The sequence below is a fragment of the Lonchura striata genome, chromosome 7, assembly GCF_050655825.1.
Source record: "Lonchura striata isolate lonStrDom1 chromosome 7, ASM5065582v1, whole genome shotgun sequence".
Taxonomy (NCBI): domain Eukaryota; kingdom Metazoa; phylum Chordata; class Aves; order Passeriformes; family Estrildidae; genus Lonchura; species Lonchura striata.
In genome coordinates, this window is record NC_140709.1 from 4,256,081 (window position 1) to 4,276,085 (window position 20,005).

The 20,005-nt window shown below is 36.8% G+C and overlaps 1 protein-coding gene across 3 annotated transcripts in view; it reads right to left on the reverse strand.

The window, feature by feature from the left end:
- ARHGAP15 (Rho GTPase activating protein 15) overlaps positions 1-20,005 on the reverse strand; it is a 325,074-nt gene that overhangs the window by 126,642 nt on the left and 178,427 nt on the right. For all 3 annotated transcript variants that reach the window (XM_085584122.1, XM_085584123.1, XM_085584125.1), the window contains one exon: positions 5,551-5,673. In XM_085584122.1, the coding sequence (XP_085440248.1) occupies positions 5,551-5,673 (123 nt within the window). The remainder of the gene's footprint in view (positions 1-5,550; positions 5,674-20,005) is intronic.

Below are 20,005 nucleotides of genomic sequence, written 5' to 3' on the forward strand. Positions count from 1 at the left end.
CATTTTTAAGAAGAGCAATATATTCATAATATGTTTGGTGGTATGGTTTACATTACACATCCCTGCTATCTGCACGTTAAAAATTCTGCTGGAGATGGTGGGGTGTGTGACAGCTTCACACAGGGATATAAAACCAGACACCAGAATGGACATTCACAAGTTGTAGAATATAAAATGATGATTATGGCTGCAATGAATTGCTCGTTCTGGGGAGCTTCAAGTTCTCCCTGAGCTTGACAGGGCTAGTTTTGTTTTTTTTTTTTTCTTTCTTTCTTTTGAGTAGCTCTCTCAGGCTGCAGCAAAGCCACTAACCCTGGGCTACAGAAATCTTGACTACGGGAGACAATTCTTCTGGAAAATAAACAATTAGAACAAAATCACCAAAGCCACATCCTCACTGAGAATGTCATTGTTTAACTGTTTTGGGTGTACAGGGATGAGATGTAGCCACACTTGGAAGAACTCATACTTCAGTGTTTTTTATTAAAAAAAACAGGGAAGGGCATGGCCAATACTCTGAAGTCTCAGGAAGAAGCTTAAATTCTGGCATGCGAGGAGATGGTATAATGGTACAATGCCCAAGTTTTTAGAAATGTGAATTATATCTATGTAATCCTGTGCCTCTCAGGAACAAAATTAACTGTGCAACATCTGGATTTGAAATGCTGGACTAAGAGCTTTGCACCAACATCCAAGTAGTTTGCTTTCTTTGTATCTGCTTGAATGTTGGGAGAGGGAAGGAGAATGAAAAGAGAAAATCAGAGATGAATGTACAAGGAGAGGGATAGGACAGTAGGCACCAGAGATGTGAACTTTTGCAGAGGGAAGTCAAGCATTTGGAGCCATATTCTTAAAGGTGACTTCTAGCTGCACTATCTGTAGTCAGACACATTAAGTCAGACATTAAAGTGATGCTGATTCCAGACTGGGGCTCCAAATAATGCCATGACACTTTTACAATAAGTGGGGCAGGTCCTCAGCTGACTGAAGTTGGCGAGGTTGTCAATGGAGCTCCCCTGATTTATGCAAGCTGGGAATCTTGCCAGTCCTTTTAATGTGAAGATTTACTATATATCGTTGATCCGTGGTGGTCATCAATTAAAAAAAAATTACATTTGTGAACAGTTACTATTAAGTGGCATATGAACTGCCAGATTTGTTTCACATTCTCAGAAAAAGGGAAAATAGTGCCACAGACACAGGTCTCTCTTAAGAAATTCTGATGTTTTACTGGCGACAAGAGATTGCTTGAATTCAAAGAGAGGGTGTCTGCTGTACTACTCAAAACACTTCTCCCAAAATGAGACATTTAAAAATTCTGAGAATAATTTTTTAGCATCATGTCAAAGGAAGAAATCACTTTGTTCAGTGTCTGGTCATCCACAAGGTTTAGGAAAATTGCTTCCAAATGTCCATATCAAAGAAAGAAATACCCTTGTGACCCATTGTCCCTGCAAGTCAAAGGAAACATTTCCCTAAATTCTGATGTGCACCAGAACACTTGCAAAATTCCTTCATAATCTGCAGGAATTACAGAACACATTATAGGTGGGCCTTAATCTGCTCTTTTGGACTTCTCATGAGCATTCTGCTCATTACATTGAAATACTCCAAGGTCCAGTGAAACATATGATACAATAAAGACATTTTCCCTTGCCTGGAAACGGAATGGTTGGTGATCTCTGTGCTGTGATCTGCACAACCACCAACATATGCTGAGCCCTGTTCTATAGGCTATCAAGCCAAATCACAGCTAGTTCCTTTCACTAGCAATTGAGTGGCTTTTATTTTCATCTTGAAACAGTTGTAACCGTTCCAAATATTATGATGTTTTGGTTTTTGCCTTAGCTTATGAAATACATTCAATGGAGCTCCTTTGGTGTCTAGCTTTTGGGAAAGAAAGATCCACCCTAAAAAAAAAAAAAAAAAAAAAAAAAAAAAAAAAAAACTTAAATAAATTTCTTGCCAGCTGCATAGCTTCATTTTCCTCATTTCCCATAGTGTCATTTATGTGAGGTTGTTGCTCATGCTTTTTTACTCTTTGCTGAGGGTGTGTTTTATGATAGTGTATTACTGACACAACCATCACAGCCTTAAAATCACAGTTTCACAGAAGTTTCTTTTCCTTTGTTGGTCTAGAAAATCTCAGAAATCAGGATGTTAGAAGGCCAACATCAAGCTGAAGGTTGGCAATTCATTCTGGGTAATACTAAATCATGACAAAGCTCAAACATAAAGCTCAAAGTTCAATTATAGACTATAAAGTTGTTTTAAAAGAGAAGATTTATATATTATTTTTCTAGCATATTAGTGCAGATTCTGTAAATTCTGAGAATATTTCAATGCTGAGGAACCAAGGACCCCTGCCCTAGAGTATAAATTTGAACAGTTATTCTCAAAATAACACTGATCAAATGGCAGACATGGGACATGCCTCTTATTTACTATTTCTAGGTTGTGTGTATGTGTATATCTAAGACCAGAAGTGTGCTTAGAGACACAAACACATTCCACAATGTCCCTGTATTGCACATCCATCTCAGAAATGCTTCAAAAAGCTTTGAGACCAAGGATATTTTGTGTAAGCATGAGTGAGATGGAACAAGGACAGATGATCTTCATTAGAGCTCTGGCTGGAGCATGAAGAGCCCCGGTCACCAGCCCATTGCAATGATTGGAGCCAACGTGCTGTTCCCATTCTGGCTTCTTTTCTGCCCAGGACTAGAAAGCAAATGGGACAATAATGACAAGAATAACTTTTTGTCATGCAAAGTGTTGGTGCATCTTCATTTTCAGATCAACATGTAGCTAATGTTTAACCATCAGTCTTCTATATTCCTTGGTCTAAGTGTTATCCTCCTTACTATTTTCATTTAACTCCCTACCTTACTTTCTATATGGATATCTGCTACACTCTACACAACCAAAGTTTGGGTAAGAGTTAAATGACAATAACATAATTTCTAGATTTCCTGATAACAGTGTTGGCAGAACAAAGTACCCCAGGAGATCAAACTGCTATTTAATTTTGAAGCCTGTATTCCCAAATTTGGTTAATGTGGAGAAATGTGCGGAGTCTCCTGGCCAAGTGTGCACGCATCAGCGACTCCCTGAGCACAGGACTATGTTTAAGTGAACTTACCACCTTAAAATGTATTTACTCATGACTATAATTTACGTGTTAAATTTATTGGAGTTTTGGTTCCAGTGTGACATACAATGTAAAAAATCAATATAGATTTGAGAGCTTTATAGTGCCCCTGGCAAATATGAATAGCACTTGATGAAAAGTGAAGGTTTTCACAGCACCTACAGTGCCACTGCATTGGAGTAATTAACACTACATGCTTCACAGATATTTATATCAATTCTTCACCAGCACACAGAACAGCTCTTTGTGAGGAATTTGGTACCAAGATGTCCTGCAAGGCTTTATACACACTTTTATTACAAGCCCCTATTTTAAGGGATTTACAATTCTGACAGAAGTATTTCCCTATGGAATAAAAGGTCGTAGGCATGTTCTGAGAGCTGGAGGAATTTTTTCTTGTAAAAATTGGTTAACATTTTTTTCCCTTAAGAATTGAGCAAATAAATAGTTCTGAGGGGTTTCTGCAACCATTTAAGTCACCTTTAGAAAAATAAATAGATGCATCTTATAATACAAAAATTTGGCAATCTTTTCATTGGTAATCTGAGTGGTTGCATTTTGTCATTTAAAAATATTCTAATAGGAGACTAAAAATTAACATTTAAAAGTGGTCTCTGCATAAGCACTGCAACTGCATTTTCATAACATTTTAACAGATTAAGGGGATAAACTGTGGTGAAGACAATAAAGGAACCTTATCAAATGAGCATTTCACATAGACTTACCGTAGATTGGAATTAAGCTGTGCTAACGAATCCTGCCTCATTTGCATGGCCAAAACCTAATCCTAATGAAACTTCATGGTAGATAACTAACATGTTTTCTTCATGGCAATATTAGTTTGCTAATAAAACTGTGCTGGGTACAGATTCCGAGTTACTGAGCCACAAATCAACAGCACCTCTGTTATCCATGGAAAAGTATCCCAGGTAGAAAAAAGAGTTAATGCAACTTAAGCCAAACCCAAATTCATCTGGCTTTCCTAGAGAGATATATTAGAGAGTGGATTTGAGTTATGCTAATGAATCTGGATCTGCTAGCAGGGATCACCTCTGATCCCTATGTAACACTGCAGGAGATTCATCAGCCACACTTTATTAAACTAAAAAAACCCCTAACCCTTAAATCCAGAAATTACATCTATAAATTACTCCTCTTTTACTGTAATAATTGAAACAACTAACATGATGCATACAAATCCCATCCTCAACTTACAAAGCACTTCAAAAAGGAAAAACCCTCTGAAGTACTGAAATCAGTTACTACAAATGTGTAAGGACAGATACTGAAAGTTTGGTGTGCAGGTGTGCACACCTCACACACACATATTGACACAAAAGTGATATTTTTCCAAAGTTTATGAGTCAGCTGGAAGCTGAACCCCATAACTGAGGCACATCATAGTTTCATATAATGAAGATTTCCTCACAGTAAACAGCACAGCACTGAACATCTCTGCATGTATCTAAAACATAAGACCTTAATTCATCAAATCTTTTTCTCTCCAGACATGGGCCCAGCTGGTGTTGAACTCTTGTAGCTGCTTTAGCTTATTCTGGCTGGGGTCAGTCTCTTGGCTCAGGACAGACAAGTTTAATACACACTAGGAACACCCCTTGCCATTTTTGACACACCACTGGAAAATTCACACTCCAGAGATTGACAGGGGCGACTGGCAAAATGCCCCTTTCTAGTCAATTTGCATGTGCAGTTGCGGGTTTCACACATAATAATTTGGGAGTGCGTAAATTTTTCAAGCATTATTCCAGACAATATTTAAAAACACAGCTTTACTTGGATGTTAGTGGTCAGAATGCTACTGCCTTCAAGTTAACTATCAGCCTCTCTGTGAAACACTTCTTGTATAAACTAAAAAACACATTTTATCAGAGAAACAATTTTTTTAAGAATATGTGAAAGTGATGGCTGACCAGCTTAGAAATTATTTCTTATTCGTTGACATGTATTTCAAATTTTTAAAAATGGATTTTGTTATGAGTTAGAAAAATAATGAGACAAGACAGCAGAAAGTCTTTCAACAAATTACCACAGCATCTGAGGGTCCTATTTTGGGTTCTAAGACATAAAACTATATCGGTATTCTTTTCTTAAAAAGCAATGGGGTTGTGCAGGATCTTGATTTGCATTGTTCACCGTGTTAAATGGATGGGCTTCTACGATTTGCACACCAAAGCAGAAAAACTGGAGGAGCAGTCAGATACCACAGAGGTAGATGAGCCATACATTGATTCTTTTTTCTTTATAGTTCAGCAGTGTGTTATAAGACACAGCAACTAACCCATATTTAAGAAGTGCTTGTCCAATGTAGTGAGTCAAATATTCATTTGTGATTTTTTTAAATTTTTACACCAAAAAGAAGAATAGAAGACTGAACACACCTTTAATAAGTCCCTTTTCTTGCAATGTTTTCAAGGAGGGTCTTCGGGAGATGAACTTCTTTAATCTGCTTTTAATTCGGTTTCTGTCATTTGTGTCAGAGGCGCTGTAGTTCAGCCTGAAAACTGAAGGAAATCAAAAGAGGAATTTTAGTGAAATGATATTTCTAAATTAACAGTAGGTTTCTGAGATACCCTGAGAAAAGAGTGGCCACAACCACCCTGGTAAGATCCCAGTCATGCGGTAGGTCAGTAGTGTGGCTGGTTGGACACTACAAACCATCTGATTAATACTTTTGTGAATAAACACGACGAGTTCACTCTGCTGGTTACACGCTGAGCTCTGTTATTTATTGCCCATAAGTATTTGGATGGTGACCAGTTTGCTCATGAAGTGTTCACGAATCCCACAAGTTTCACATGGGTGATTTTTCAGCTCCAACTCCAGGCTCTGAGTGTGTTATGCACTATTAGCTGTGCACTCTTAGCAATGAGAGAGGACGGATGGTCACACCACCAATGAAGGACGGGATTCTCTTGCCAAGATGGATTAAATGTTATATATATATTTAATGCAGTTATAGAAAACATGGCTGTGTGCCACGAAATGTGTGCAAGATGCATTAATTTATGGAAAGAAAAGTATTCCCATCCTAATGATTATATTTTATTATATTTAAGCATTTACCAAACTGAGAAACAATTTGAGCACAATTTATTCCTGCTCTGTGTCAAAAAGACATAGAATCCAGCTGCAGAAAATCCCCTGGAGGTTTCAAAGGCATAAATTTAACTTTTTCTCTGCTGAGGTGCTTACAGGGCACTATGATGGCTATCAAAATAGAAAGGAGGAGAAGTTCAGCATGTTTCAGAAGCAGTTGAGATGCCATGGGTAGACCTTTCCTGGAGTTTTTTTTCTGAACAAGCTGGTTTTTAAAGATTTTTAACAAATCACCTAAGACTTGCCACCCTTGAATAACTCTTGTTCAGTGTCCTGAGCTCTGTCACTGTGCCCATTTCTGACTAGTTTAATGGGGCAGCCAGAGTGGTGCAGCCTCCCTTGGCAAAGGCCTCCAGCTCAGAGAGGGGTGGCTTCTTCTTTCTAAGGAAAGAACAGCCTTCCATCTTCTCTTGGAAATCAATTAACCAATTAATCAATCAATTAATACACCAAAATATAATATTCTCCACAAGGTGCATTGGCAGGAGCCTGGTCCATTGTCCCTTTGACAGAATCTCCAAAGAGATAATTTAGCTGCTGTTGCAGACATGCCCCCTTCACTCCCCATGCAGACTGAACCTCCCCTATAATGCAGAAATCTTCAGACAGAGGATCCAAGTAAAGAGAGAGAACAAAAATCAAAGAATGGTCATTATTATCAGTCCTTTTGTTTTTTGTCAAGGCATTTTGCATTAGTTTTAAACAAAACCAGAACATTTAAAGGTGCACAATTACAAAACAATGGCAAATTAAAATAACTGGTTAAGCAACAGAAACAACCCTGGAATATTGTGGTTTACATTACAAATCTGATTTTAACAGCCAAACTTATAAAATGGTTTACGCTTTGCTGTTGTCAAGGGAGAAAAACTTGCCAAATTGCTCATTTTAAGTAAATAGAACATAGCCAATTAAGGAAAGCAATATTTAAACACATGCCTTCAATGATCAGAGCATAGTTTGCTTCTGATTTCACTACTGATTTTAACAGAAGAGTGTTCCATTTTCCCACAGCACTAAAATGACCCCACACATACTTCCACAAACTAGTAATCACACAGGACAAATAAAAGGACACTTTACTGGAAAATACGTGGCTTGGTACAATAATCCATCACTTATGAAAACTGAAATTCACATTTTTTTAATGGTAGCATTCCTGGAGAGATGTATCACAGAACATAAAGATTAGCATTCAATTGATGGTTGGTGCTTTTTTAACATTATAGCAGAGGATTTTTGTTTGAAATTGAGCAATCCTTGGCAGGGACAAGCTAAAATTCCAAGTCACTTGGCTGTGCTATAAAAAGAACAACAAATGGATGTTTCTAATTCTGCATCTTAGTGGTACTTTGAAACAGTGAAGTGAGTTGTGTTTAGTTTGGGGTCTCTTTTGTTGCTCGGTGTCTCTCAGTTGATAGCAATTCACAACTAGGTTGGCTTTATCCTGAAGCTTCCCCAGGTGATGTAAATGATGCAAGAGTGAAAATACACTTTAAGTCCATCATTTACTTGCCACTTTTCCCATTCTGAGGGCTCTGAAGTGTTTTGTGCCCACTTTGAGTCTGCACCAGACTAGTTAAGGTGTTCCAAGTGGAGTATATGTGGTCATCCTGTGAAGGGTAGGACATCAGGGTGAACATCTCTCTCTTTAGGGACACAATTAACCCAGCTGGAAGTTTTATACCTGAAACAGCAATTATGGTGTTAAAACTACATCTAGAGGTAGGAATAATTATTGTCATGGATATCTTTGTATGTACCACATTTTGCTGTATGGCACACAGTTCAAAACAAGAATTGATGAATTTCTCATTTTATTCTATTAAATACATGTGAGTCACCAGAAAAAAACTCCAAGCCTCACAGAAATTTAAGGGTTTAGATAGCATGCTCCAAAACCAAGCTTAGGCAGAAATATTCATGTTGGGATCTCACTTAGAAATATTCCTTCTCTTGCCAAACAATTCTTCTTGTGATATCCTCATATTAAAATGCTTGTGCTATTATATTTGGAAAGGCAAAGAAGACCAAACATTAAAAAAAAAAACAAAAAAAACCCCAAAAAACCAAAAAAAAAAACCCCAAAAAACAGGTGTAAAACTCAAAAAGCACAATAAATAATTTTTTAACACTTTCCTTTTTAAATTTCAGGTTCTGAATTTAGCTAGAAGCACCCTGTATGAAGGAGAGCTGGCAAATACCAAACAACATAAAAAAGGAGAAGTCAGTTCCACACAGAAGCAAAGAGTCTTAAGGACTGAAGTATAAAACAATGATTTTTTTCTGCTAGTGCAAGTACATGCAAGGACACTTCATCAGCAAAAATGTAAGCTGGATATTGTTTGATTTTCATGTTTGGCTTGTAGTAAGTTGAAACATTTAGATCTAGAAAAGCATTTCTGATTACTTTTGATACTTTATTAGACCTCCATTTTTCCACAGGTTGGAAAGGTGTGAAAGGACAACTGAAATAATGGCAAGATCTTTTCCTCAGTTTCTCAAGATCTATGAAGCCAAACTAGCTAATCAGATTGGGTATGGTAACTAGCCATTCAGATTGGATGCAAAAAATAAAATACTATAAACACATTTTTAGGACTAAAAGAAAGAAAAGAACACATCTTTGGCCCTTATTGTTGGATAGCACTGTAATAACATTGGCTGAATTAGAGAGGATAATTACAACTTAAATGCTCAGGAAAAAAAAAAAAAAAAAAAAAAAAAAAAAAAAAAAAAAGCACTGATCAAAAACTGACCTGCACTTTTCTGGCTTTTAAAAATTGTCTGAATCCTTATTCAAATCTAGCCTTAATAATAGCATATAAATAACAGAAGCATGGAAGGCAAGAATGAATGCAACATCTCCCAGTGACACAGTTCTACAGAAAACAAAGAAAGTTTTGAGATGTACAGATGAATAATTACCTTTTAACATTCAATGTCCTGGATTGCAACCGCAATGCAATGAGAATAAATTTGCTCTAGTTTAATTAGGATTAAGCAGTGACTAACAAATTGCAGGGTGAAGCTACAAAAGCTTTTCTCCCAAGATTTTGGCATGGCAACCTCTCACAGAGATAGGTAAGGCTCTGAACTCTTCAGGGCTAGGATAAAAATGTTTATGAGATTCCTTCCCGTGAATTTAATCATGCACCTAGACAAGGTATTTCTAGCAGAATGTTTTTCCTGGGTGTGATGTTCTGAGCAAAGCCTGGATGATTCAGAGTGTAAAATTTTTTAATATGTCCTAAACTCCATATTTTATTGTCAACACTTTGTAACTCCCTATAACACAATCTCAAATTTCTTCTAATGACTTTTATTTCACTCTTAATTTACTTTGCATTTGTACATAATCTCAGGGGTTTACCTATGATTAATTCCTGCCAGGTATAGTGTATCTGAACACTTCCAATGTGTTGAAAGCATTGGTTTTTGAAGAACTATCCATTAATGACTTTCTGAACTGTGACAATGGATATTGACAGTGCTTGTCAGACTAAAGCACTATTGATTGTCTCACATCATGTGTATTGCAAAACCAATTTCTTTCAAGTACCTCTTCCTAACTGAAATACATTATTACGATGCCTATCTGTTTATTATAACACCCCAAATTACCGTTTGTAATTCTTTTGGATGGAAAGAGCAGAATGAAGAGCAGAAGTCGGAATGGATGAGGTGTTCAGAGATTTAAATACCTTTACATTCCTACCTTCTCTTCCATTAGCCTGTATATCCAGGAAAAAAAAACCCAAACAATTAGTCTGGATCATCCATAATTTTTTTACTACTCTTCAAAGACATTAAAATTTTGTGAAGTTCTTAGAAAGAGATGAGCTCAAGTATAATGATAACACTCATAAACAGAGTTGAGATAATTATTTCCTGAGGAATACTAAAAATGATAGGCCTGACCATTCAAAATATAGGATACACTGACCAAAATCCTAGCTGGAACTTTCATAAAATACATATGAACAGATCCTTGTGCTTAACTCTTGAGTCTGATGTCTTAAAATAATAATTTTCTAAAGTCTTTTCCAGACTCATAACCAGAGTCCTCAGCAACACCTTGCAGGACTGAAACAAAGCTGAGATGGCAAAAGAGGGAGGCAGGAATAGGTCTCTATGACTTTGGAGAAACAAAGTGCCAGTCTAACAGCAGTGCTACCACATATGTGTGAAAATATTAATTGGAAGAAATTAATTAGTTAATTAATTAATTTCAAGTAATGGTGATGTTTAATTGCTGAGTGTCTTATATTTCTGAAGAAGCATATCTTAATGTGCAGGGGTGTATGATTATGCCTACATTCTAAAAGACACTGTAATTTAATATATTGACTCATGACCTTGAGTTTTATTGGATATCACTGGAATCCAGAATTCAACATTTCATTAAATTTTTTGGCCTGCAGCGCATGTGAAACTACTGTTTGTCCTTTAAGGAAGGAGCAGCATGCATCATTGCCTGTAAAAATAGACAGGTTTTCAACCAGCACCAGAGTTTTGAAAGTGACAAAACCAAGTCCTACTTCCTTCCTTTTCTTTGTGATGCTCTCAGATGGAGAAAATAAAATCTGCTCTCTAAGGATAAAGAATTCACCTCACCTTCTTCATTGAGTTAAGGACTTTTGCCAGTCATCCTGTTGTATCCCTTAGTAAAATCCCTGGGCATGTCTCTGAATTATACACACTATAAATATTTTTTTTTTTTTTGGTAAAGGAGTAGAATGAGAGACAGGTACACAGTCAGCTTTCAGGCATTAGAAAAACAATTGAGGGGAAAAAAAAATCAGGAATTGGGCATTGCCTCTGATAATTATTCTTATGAGTTTCAAAATTACAGATTATATATTATTATTATATATTATCAAAATGTGCAGCATCAGAATGGGTATCACCTTCCAGGAGAGGCTCAGAATATTTTGTTTGATTTGGCACCAAAGGACCCGAAGTCATTCAGGTTTATGGTGCAATAATAGGTATTTGCCACAGCAAGTATATCTACATTTACAGATGTTTATGAAGTAAGCTCAGAAATAAACAATAGGAAAAAGAAAACAGTGATTATATAGCACAAATAATTTTTCTGTAATATGACAGCCTAACAACTTAAGTGCTCAGTAGTGTCATTACACTTTGTGAAATTTGCGTGCATTAGCAGTAAAGATTCAATAAAATGGTTGTATAATTCATATTTTGCATCATGCTCTTATGCTTATAAAATTAAAAAAAATTGTCCCCCTCTAATAATAAATGGAAATAAATTAATAGCATGTTAAACATCACTACACATTTACATTGTAAAATAAAAATGCCACTCTCCACACAGCTTTTCTTAGTGGTATTTGCACCATAAATATTTAGAAATGTAAGCAATTATTTCTGAGCATATATTGGATTTATAAATGCAGATCATACCAGACACATTTCTTTAATAAAATAAATAATGTTTTTTAGAAAAACTAAAATGTAAGAGGCCAAATCTATCTGGATTTCAGTTGTGCATTTTATATGATGCCAAATAGGAAATGAGTAGCCAAACTAGTGAAGATGTAGAGAACTAAAACAATAACTGTGAAGTGACTAAATAAGGTATTAAAATGAGCTTTGTTGAAAGGAGAACTACTGTATTGCAGGGAAGTTACCAGTGGAAGTCTTGAAATATTCTTGGAACTGCTGTTTGAGTTTTCATTAAAGACTTCCGCAGGAAAAGTAGAAACATTCAAAAAAGTGCTTGTTGACTCAAGACTGGAAGCCTCATCAGTTGAGACAAGAATTTGGGATATCAGGCAAAAACTTTGTGACTTTGAGACTGGAAACTAGAATAAACAGATTGGAACTATCCACAGCATGGTTAGAGAAGGATTGGAATTATGGAATCATGGAGTCATGAAGGTGGGAAAAGACCTCTAACACCATCAAGTCCAACTCTTCGTCAGGACTTCCAATCCCACCACTAACCCCTGCTCTCAAGTGCCACATCTACACATCTTCTCAACATTTCCAGGGCTTGTGACTCAACCACTACCCTGGGCAGCCTGTTCTAGTACCTGACCAACAAATCCAAAATATTTAATTTTAATTAAAAAAAATTAATCCTCTCTCTTGAGTGTATAACTATGGATGCATATGTGAGGTGGAAATTCCTGGCAGAAGAGGTGCAGGCAGCAGCGGTGAGAAGCACCAAGAGGAAGAGGCTGCTGAGATTTTGGAAGGAGACAGGGAGCTTGGCATGTTTGGCCAGCTGGAAAATGGCTGGGAAGAGCTGGGATTGTTCTCTATGAATTTGCTGATGGGGGTGGGAAAAGGAGCAGGGGAGGAGAAGAGGACAGCAGGGAGGGAGAAGAGCTGTTTTAACTGAAGAACAATGTTGGCATGAGAATAGATGAGTATAAACTGGCCATAATATGAAGTTCTAAACCATCCTTTTAAAGAAGTCGTGGTGGCAAATAAAACTAAAAGAATTTAAGATGCAGCTTAATAAATTTATGTATGAGGACACAGAACACAGTACCTTGTGACAGGAGAGACTGGACTAGATCACCCAGGACTTGCCAAGCCTTTCTTTCCACATTTTTTTTTGGTATTGTCACAATATTAGAAACATTATTATACAAACTTAACTCGAATATAAAAACCACAATGCCAGAAATCAATGAATTCATTTTATTAATACAGTATGAGCAGTTTATGTTCATCTAATGTAAAACACGTGGGGTTTGGATGAAATCTGCTACAGTACACAAAGTCAGAGTGTTTAGAGTCTAGGAGGAGAGAGTGCAGTGTACTTGGGAAGGGGAAACTGGTCTGCCCAAGCCCATGTCAGGGATTAGGACTCTTAACACAGTCTTTTTTGCAAAAATATTCCCAGGAGAATACCCAAGGGATGGTCGAACACATAGGAATTGGAGAGTGGTCCTTGCCCTTGCCTAACTGGGTGAATCAGTGTTTGCAGCCACACAGTCTTATCCCACCCATAAAATGTGACAATTACTGAGAATAAGAACTGCAACATTTGAGATAATGACTTTGGAAGCTGACATATATTTTATAAAATATTTAAGAAGACTTCACAAAACAAAAAAGGAATCCCATGCAATTGGTGGTTGAGGAAGACAGAGCAAGATACTGTAGACAATTTCCAGATTAAGTTGAACAAGTAATTTACAATAAAAAATGCATTCAGGGGCTTTTAGAATATGGAGTTCTGTTTGCTTTCTTTTGTTGTGAAATATATGCAAATAACTTTCAAGTCTTTAAACTTGCCTTCCGAGTTAATCTGAAAAAAAACCTTTTCAACCTTTTGCAAATATTATGAATAGTCATCATTTCCACTAAATTGCTCAGGCAAAAGGACAAGAAAATGATATGGCTCTATTTCTACCAGGAGCACTGGACAGATTTATACCACAAGAAAACCCTTTTAGGGGGTTGTAACCATGTGGAAATCTTACCTTAAAAACCTACATATAATTCTGTCTTATGCATTTGGAAGCAAACTAATTATCTGTAGAGAACAAGGGAGTCTTGTATTTATATCAGCCTTGTTAAGAATTATAGAAATGTTTCATATATTGAAATTTTGACGTGTGATTGGATACCATGTTGAGCCTCTAATTCAGATCCAGTCTTTTGGGACCCTTCCAGAAAGAATATCATACCAATGAATTTCCTTTTTCTTGAAACTCTTATCAATTATATTTCATTCTTCTAAATTTTAAAAGTAAATTATTTTAATATTTAATTATATTCCCATTGTACTCAGTCTCTGATTATACTCATAACCCTATATTTTTTGACCCACAATGAACTTCTAGTGTTTCTTATACAATAAAGGACAGAATTAATTCAGTGCCTCAGTTATGAAACCAACATGCTAAAACTGTTTATTTCCAATGAGAAACAGTAGTGACATTCAGCTCTATATTTTCTGTTTCAAACCACAAGTTCCAGCACATTTTTCTCTTTTAAACATCAAGTTTAGTGCTTTCCAGTGACTGTAGATGTGGTAGTTTATGAAGGAGAACGGTACACCCATTATCTTTAAAGTAATCAAAAAATATCTAGCCAGAGATCTGAAATCCATTTGCTGTACTCTGTCAACTATACCTTATCAAATTATCCCTACCTCAATTATATCATTAGAGTAAGAACAACAACAAAAGATCACCCATGAGCTCATTTGTAAAAGGAGCCCGTCGTCATATTTCAGAACTCCTTTTACTTCTTACCTAAAGTGAAAATTCTGGTAAGAATCTCCAACAGCTATGTTCACATAAATATAAACCTTAGACATTCGCTCTCATGCCATCAACTACATTTTATTTTTAAGGAGAAATTACTTCCATTTGCTGAAACACAACTGATCTTCAGACTTTTGAGCAGTTGCAGCTCTTTGCTCAGGTAGTGTCCATGTGAGGACGCTGGAAAAGCTTCCCTAAAGGTGATTTAGGATCTGCATAAAATAAAGAAACCCAAAAGTAGGCTACAGCTTTTTTTTTTTTTTTTTTTTTTTTTTTTTTTTTCTTTTGGGTGAGGCTACCTTACAGAGGCTGTGAGTGGAGAAGGAGCCAGGGGAATTACAGGAGCAAAAGAGAAGTCCCGAAAGGAGCTGCTGGTGTATTTAGATGTGTATTTTGTGGCTGGGACCCCAAGTCTGCCTGGCCCTTGTGCAGGGGCTCAGAGAGGGATACCTCCAGAGATACTGCTGGGCATGTGGTGACATTTAGTACTTTATCTAGTCTCCAGAACAGCTGCACTGGAACAAGCTGCTTGAGCAGGCAAATAGTTACTAATTATCAGGCTATTTTCATGAAATAAAATCAGGCCAGCCATCACAACAACTCTGAGACACTTCAGTCAGCTACTTGTGGGGTTTTCATGGGTGCACTGACTCTCTGTCTGACCAGCCATGGCCAAAATTCAGACAAAATGTTAAAAAGAGCCAATAGAAGACTGTTTTAGCTTTAAAATTAATGTTCCAGCTGACAAACTGTGCAGGGGCTTAACCTACTTTAGAACATATTTAATAGCATAATTTAGCCTCAAAAGAGAAAAGCAATATAACTAATGATGGACAAATTTAGGGGTTGAATCTAGTTCAGATAAACATTCAAAAGTTCAGATGTTTAACCAAACCTTATCTTGTCCATGAAAAGCCACAAACTGAAGGGCTCTATCAAATACAAGCAAAGTACAGGAGGTTGTGGAAACTTTTCCTCACAGAAGGAAAACTATTATCAGAAGCCTGCACCTTATTGCAGCACTCACGTGTAAAGCAGTTAAGCATCAAAGCGAAAGCAAAACATTTCAGAAAACTGCTTCATGGTCACAGTAATATTTGGATGAAATCCAATACAGAGAAAAGAAAATAATATTAAGGGGAAAGATAATACAAATGCAATTAGACTATCAGCCAATAAAACTTGATAGCTGAAACCTTCCAAGCTTAGAGAGAATAAGGAAACTGGAGATCAGAGGACTCTGCCTTTTGAAGTCTTGCTGTCCAGATCCTGGGGACCATTATCCTGCTGAGTATTTTAAAGACATTATGAATATTCTGTCACAGAATTAGAAAGCTTTATTACTGTGAATGACCTGTAACTTGAGCAGGGACTGCTACAAATGAATGCCAAATAAACAATTGTTTGGAAAAGGTGAATTCTACTAACTTTGTTTTCTGGGTTACAAGTCACCAGTTAAAAAACTTGCTTCCAAACAGCTTTCTTCTTGTGGGTTATTGATAACAGAAAGTATAATTCTAATGGGTCCTTTCCATTCTCACATTCTCCAAATACAATTCTTTAAAAACTCTATTAGAAAAGATGAGACTGCTGCTCTGCCTTGCCTGGCAATGTTTCTCACTCAGCAAGCAATATCTGCAACAGTACCCCAAACAAAACCAAATTCAGAAAGGAGATCCAGTACACTACAGTGTTTCAGGATCCTTTCTTTCCCTTTCCCCATATTTCAATCATCCACTTTTCTTAAGCCTCTCCCTCACCTGTTCTTCTGCCTCCATCCCCCTAGCTACCTGTGAAAATAGAAAAAAATTTGCTTTTCTTATAGTTAAACCCCAAATTCAAACAATCAGATGCCAAAACAAAAGATACTTTAAACCAGAGAGCAAATATAATTTCAGAAATGACTCTGTGTCTGTATAAAGAGCAAAGTTAAAACAATAAATCAAGTATTCCACTGCTTGTAATTGTGCCTTAATATCAGTTCTACCCTTGATCCATTGTATTGAGTGATCAGATAGCCCAGTATAATAATCCAGGTGTTTCAGTTTTTTCATTATTTATTCATTAATTTTTAGTGCTATCTTTTGATTTTCATTCAAACACATCAATTGAAATTTCTTCTTTCAAAAGAAAAAAGGAAGGTAGGAGCATTATAACACCCTAAAATAATCATCTTGAATTTTAAATAGAAAGGAAGAAGTTATTCCATATTTTCACACAAATATATATATATATAAACGAAGATTATCTGTGAAGGAACTTCTGAACTTCTAGGAAACCATAGAAATGAGATGAAGAGTTTGGCTTAAGTGAATGCATCTATGGCTTGAAGACAGTTAAAGGTGATCCTGAGGTCATCACCTGCACTGCTTAATTTCTAGTCACCTTTCTGGTTCTTCCAGTCACTTCTCAAGGGAAAACTGTGTGGCTCAGGAGCCAGTGGAAAACTAGAAAAATAGGCCTGAGAAAAATCTAAAAAAAGTCCTTTTCTGAATAGGTCACAACCAGTCTGCCCTAGAAAGAGTGAGCATGAAGTGATGTGGATCAAACCATGGGTTCCTGCACCTTGAATTAAGTCTTTCATTACAGATACCCACCAAGACAAAGGCTGTCTTTCCCTGATTTATAAATTTGTGCCCCAAATTTGCTAAATGGCAAATGGTCCAGGCTGCATCTGGCTGCCCTCCTGTTCAGCCCTGCCCACATCTGACCACCTTCCCGTGGGCCCTGAGTCCTTGGACTGAAGGATGACCTTCCTCAGCAGAAGTGACTATAAAATGTACTGTCACTATGTGATTGCAAAATACATTAACTGTAAAGCTTTCTCTACTAGGGATTCATACCTGCATTATTTCATCACTCTGTACAAAGTGTCTTCATGAATTTCAAGATAATTCTATTATAATACTTTTTTGTCTCCAAAGGGCTTTTTTTTTTTTCAAATAGCATTGGGGTATTTTTAAATGTTTTAATTTCATTTATTTTAAATGTGTTGTTTGTAAAGAGTTGCTCAGTTTTATAATAATGTTACTTCTTTGCTTAAATTGAACACCTTAAAAATTAATTACAAAAACTGTTATCACATGTAGGAACATATTTTATATGTTATGAAAAGGCTTAAGGCAGGTTTGCTCTTTAGTTTTCATAATGAATGCGCTGGATGCAAGAGATTAAAGGACGGCAAAATCTACCTGTCCTGGTTGTTTACTTTTAATGTCTAAAAAAAGTGGCAATGAAAGAGATAAATATAATCCCTACACTGTATCAGGTGAACCATTTCCACATGTGAGACTGAATTCTGCTTTCCAAGTCTGTGGGAAGACCTAAATTTGAATATCAGTGCAAAAAACACTGACTGAAAGGGAAAGAGATTCAGAAGAGAGTTATTTGAGATGATCAGAAAAAGAAAAGCAGCACCCTTTTGTAGGAAAGAGTACAAAGTCTTGGCTGGCCTAATTATCAGCCCAAGCAGGGAGTGGTACACCTGAGGCAGAACTGCTGCAAATGAAGAGCAAGCTAAATGTTGCCACAAGAACACAATTGTACCACAAGTCCATTTAGGCTGAAAATTAGAGTGCTTTCAGCTTGAAAACTGAAGTTTGGGAACATTTTTCCAGCCTGAGCTGAGGGGCAAAAGCATTACTACTGAATTTCATTAATTATGAAAGGAATCAAATGAGGTAGTTGTTTTCAAGAACTGGGGAATTGATTCAATGCTACAAAAAGTCTGTCTGAGGCAGATAATGCTGTGTTACACTTTTCAATAACAGCAACACAAGTGAATTCCTCTTGGGTGAATCCTGGGCGCACTTAAGACAATGGCCAATGGAATTAATTAAATGGAGCCAAATATCCTCGGTGGTGAGGGGAGCTGCTCATATGTCATAGCTCTCTCTTCAGCATCAATATTTAAAGCCAGCTAGTTGGAACCTTTTACTTAATTGAGAAACAATACAGCATTTAACCCTTCAGTGATGTTCCACCCTTCGGCTTTCCGAGGCAGGATCTGTTTACCCATCTTGTCAGCAGGCAGCTGGTGGAGCAAAGAGGAGATTCTACAAAACACATCCCCTTTTAGTTCCATTAATATGCCCTGTCCAGTACCATTAAGTTGGTGTTTAAATATTTCGGATTAGCTGTCACAATTTAAATTAAATAGATCTTTCTAGCTAAAATGCCCAAATATACAAGTGATTTCACCACAGGGAAAAAGGTGAGTCTAGAAAGTAGGTATTCCTGTCTAGAGCCTGATGCACAGTCTCTCTAACTGAGCTCAATTTAGACTTTTATAACCTAAACCCCTCCTTATTTCTGTCACATTCTTCCCAAAATACCATGAGGATTGCATCTAGGTTAGTTAGAAGTAATAGTGAAACCTCAGGATACAATAGAATCATTTTTCTGGCTACAACCTTCAATAGGGCTACTTATTTCAAAAAATACCATGAAAGGTTCAAATTTATGTTTAAAGGAGTGATGGACTGGACTGGCTCCTCCTGAATAACAAAGTTCAGCAAGTCCTGCTCACTTGCTCTAGTTCTGACCTCTCTCCAAAGACTGCAGTCTAAAATATTCCCTGTTGCAGTGAGAACGCCTCCATCTATTTAGGTGTTATCTGTTGTCAGCCTCTTATTCCTTCCCTGTGGAAGAAAAGTTATGGAGATGCAAAAGCTGGAGATCTACTGACACATGGTGATGGAAGGTTGAGCAGAGGTAGTGCATAGTGGGCTGTTTTCAACTATAAAAATTGTGGCATTTTGCACAATCTACATCAAACCTTAGTTTTGCTACCTAATGTAAGGGAAGATCTACCAGCTATGGAACTAAGAGCCTGTACCAAAGCAGTGGGAGACATGTTGGGTAGTTGGGCTTGGACATGGCAGAGTCAGAGTAGAGTCCTCATTGCAGGAGTCTACCCCACTTTTAGTGCATGGAAAAAAGCTCAAATTCTTGGCTCCAATAATGCCTAAAATCTCATTATTTGTTTGTGATTGCTTTTTCTGAGGCAAGAGTGTGTCTGAAAAAAAAAAAAACAAACCAAAAACCTGCAGTTTTTCCAAAATGTAGTTGTCTTAAGGGCTGTGTTAGTATCTGTGGTACAGTAAGAAAAGACTTAAAGCAATCAAGATACACAGTCTCTACTTTCCCATTATCAAATCCATCTAAAGTGCACATGCAGGAGTTTATTGTGTTAAGAAAAATATGTGGTGTCTCTCTCTTCTCTGGAACAAAGAAGAAATATGGATTTGTAACCTTTTTCTTTTCTTTCTTTAAACTTAAGTCCTTCAATAGTGTTTTGAACAAACCTGAAGAGATTTTAAGACAGACATTTTGTATTAAAACATTCCCCTGGGTCGTATGTATGATCGTCTTTACTAAAGCTCCTTTCAGTCCCAGTTGAATAAATATGCATTTTGTTTCACTAATCTTGAAACAACAGGAATAAAGTTTACCCAGGTCTTTTATACCTCAGAGAACAAAA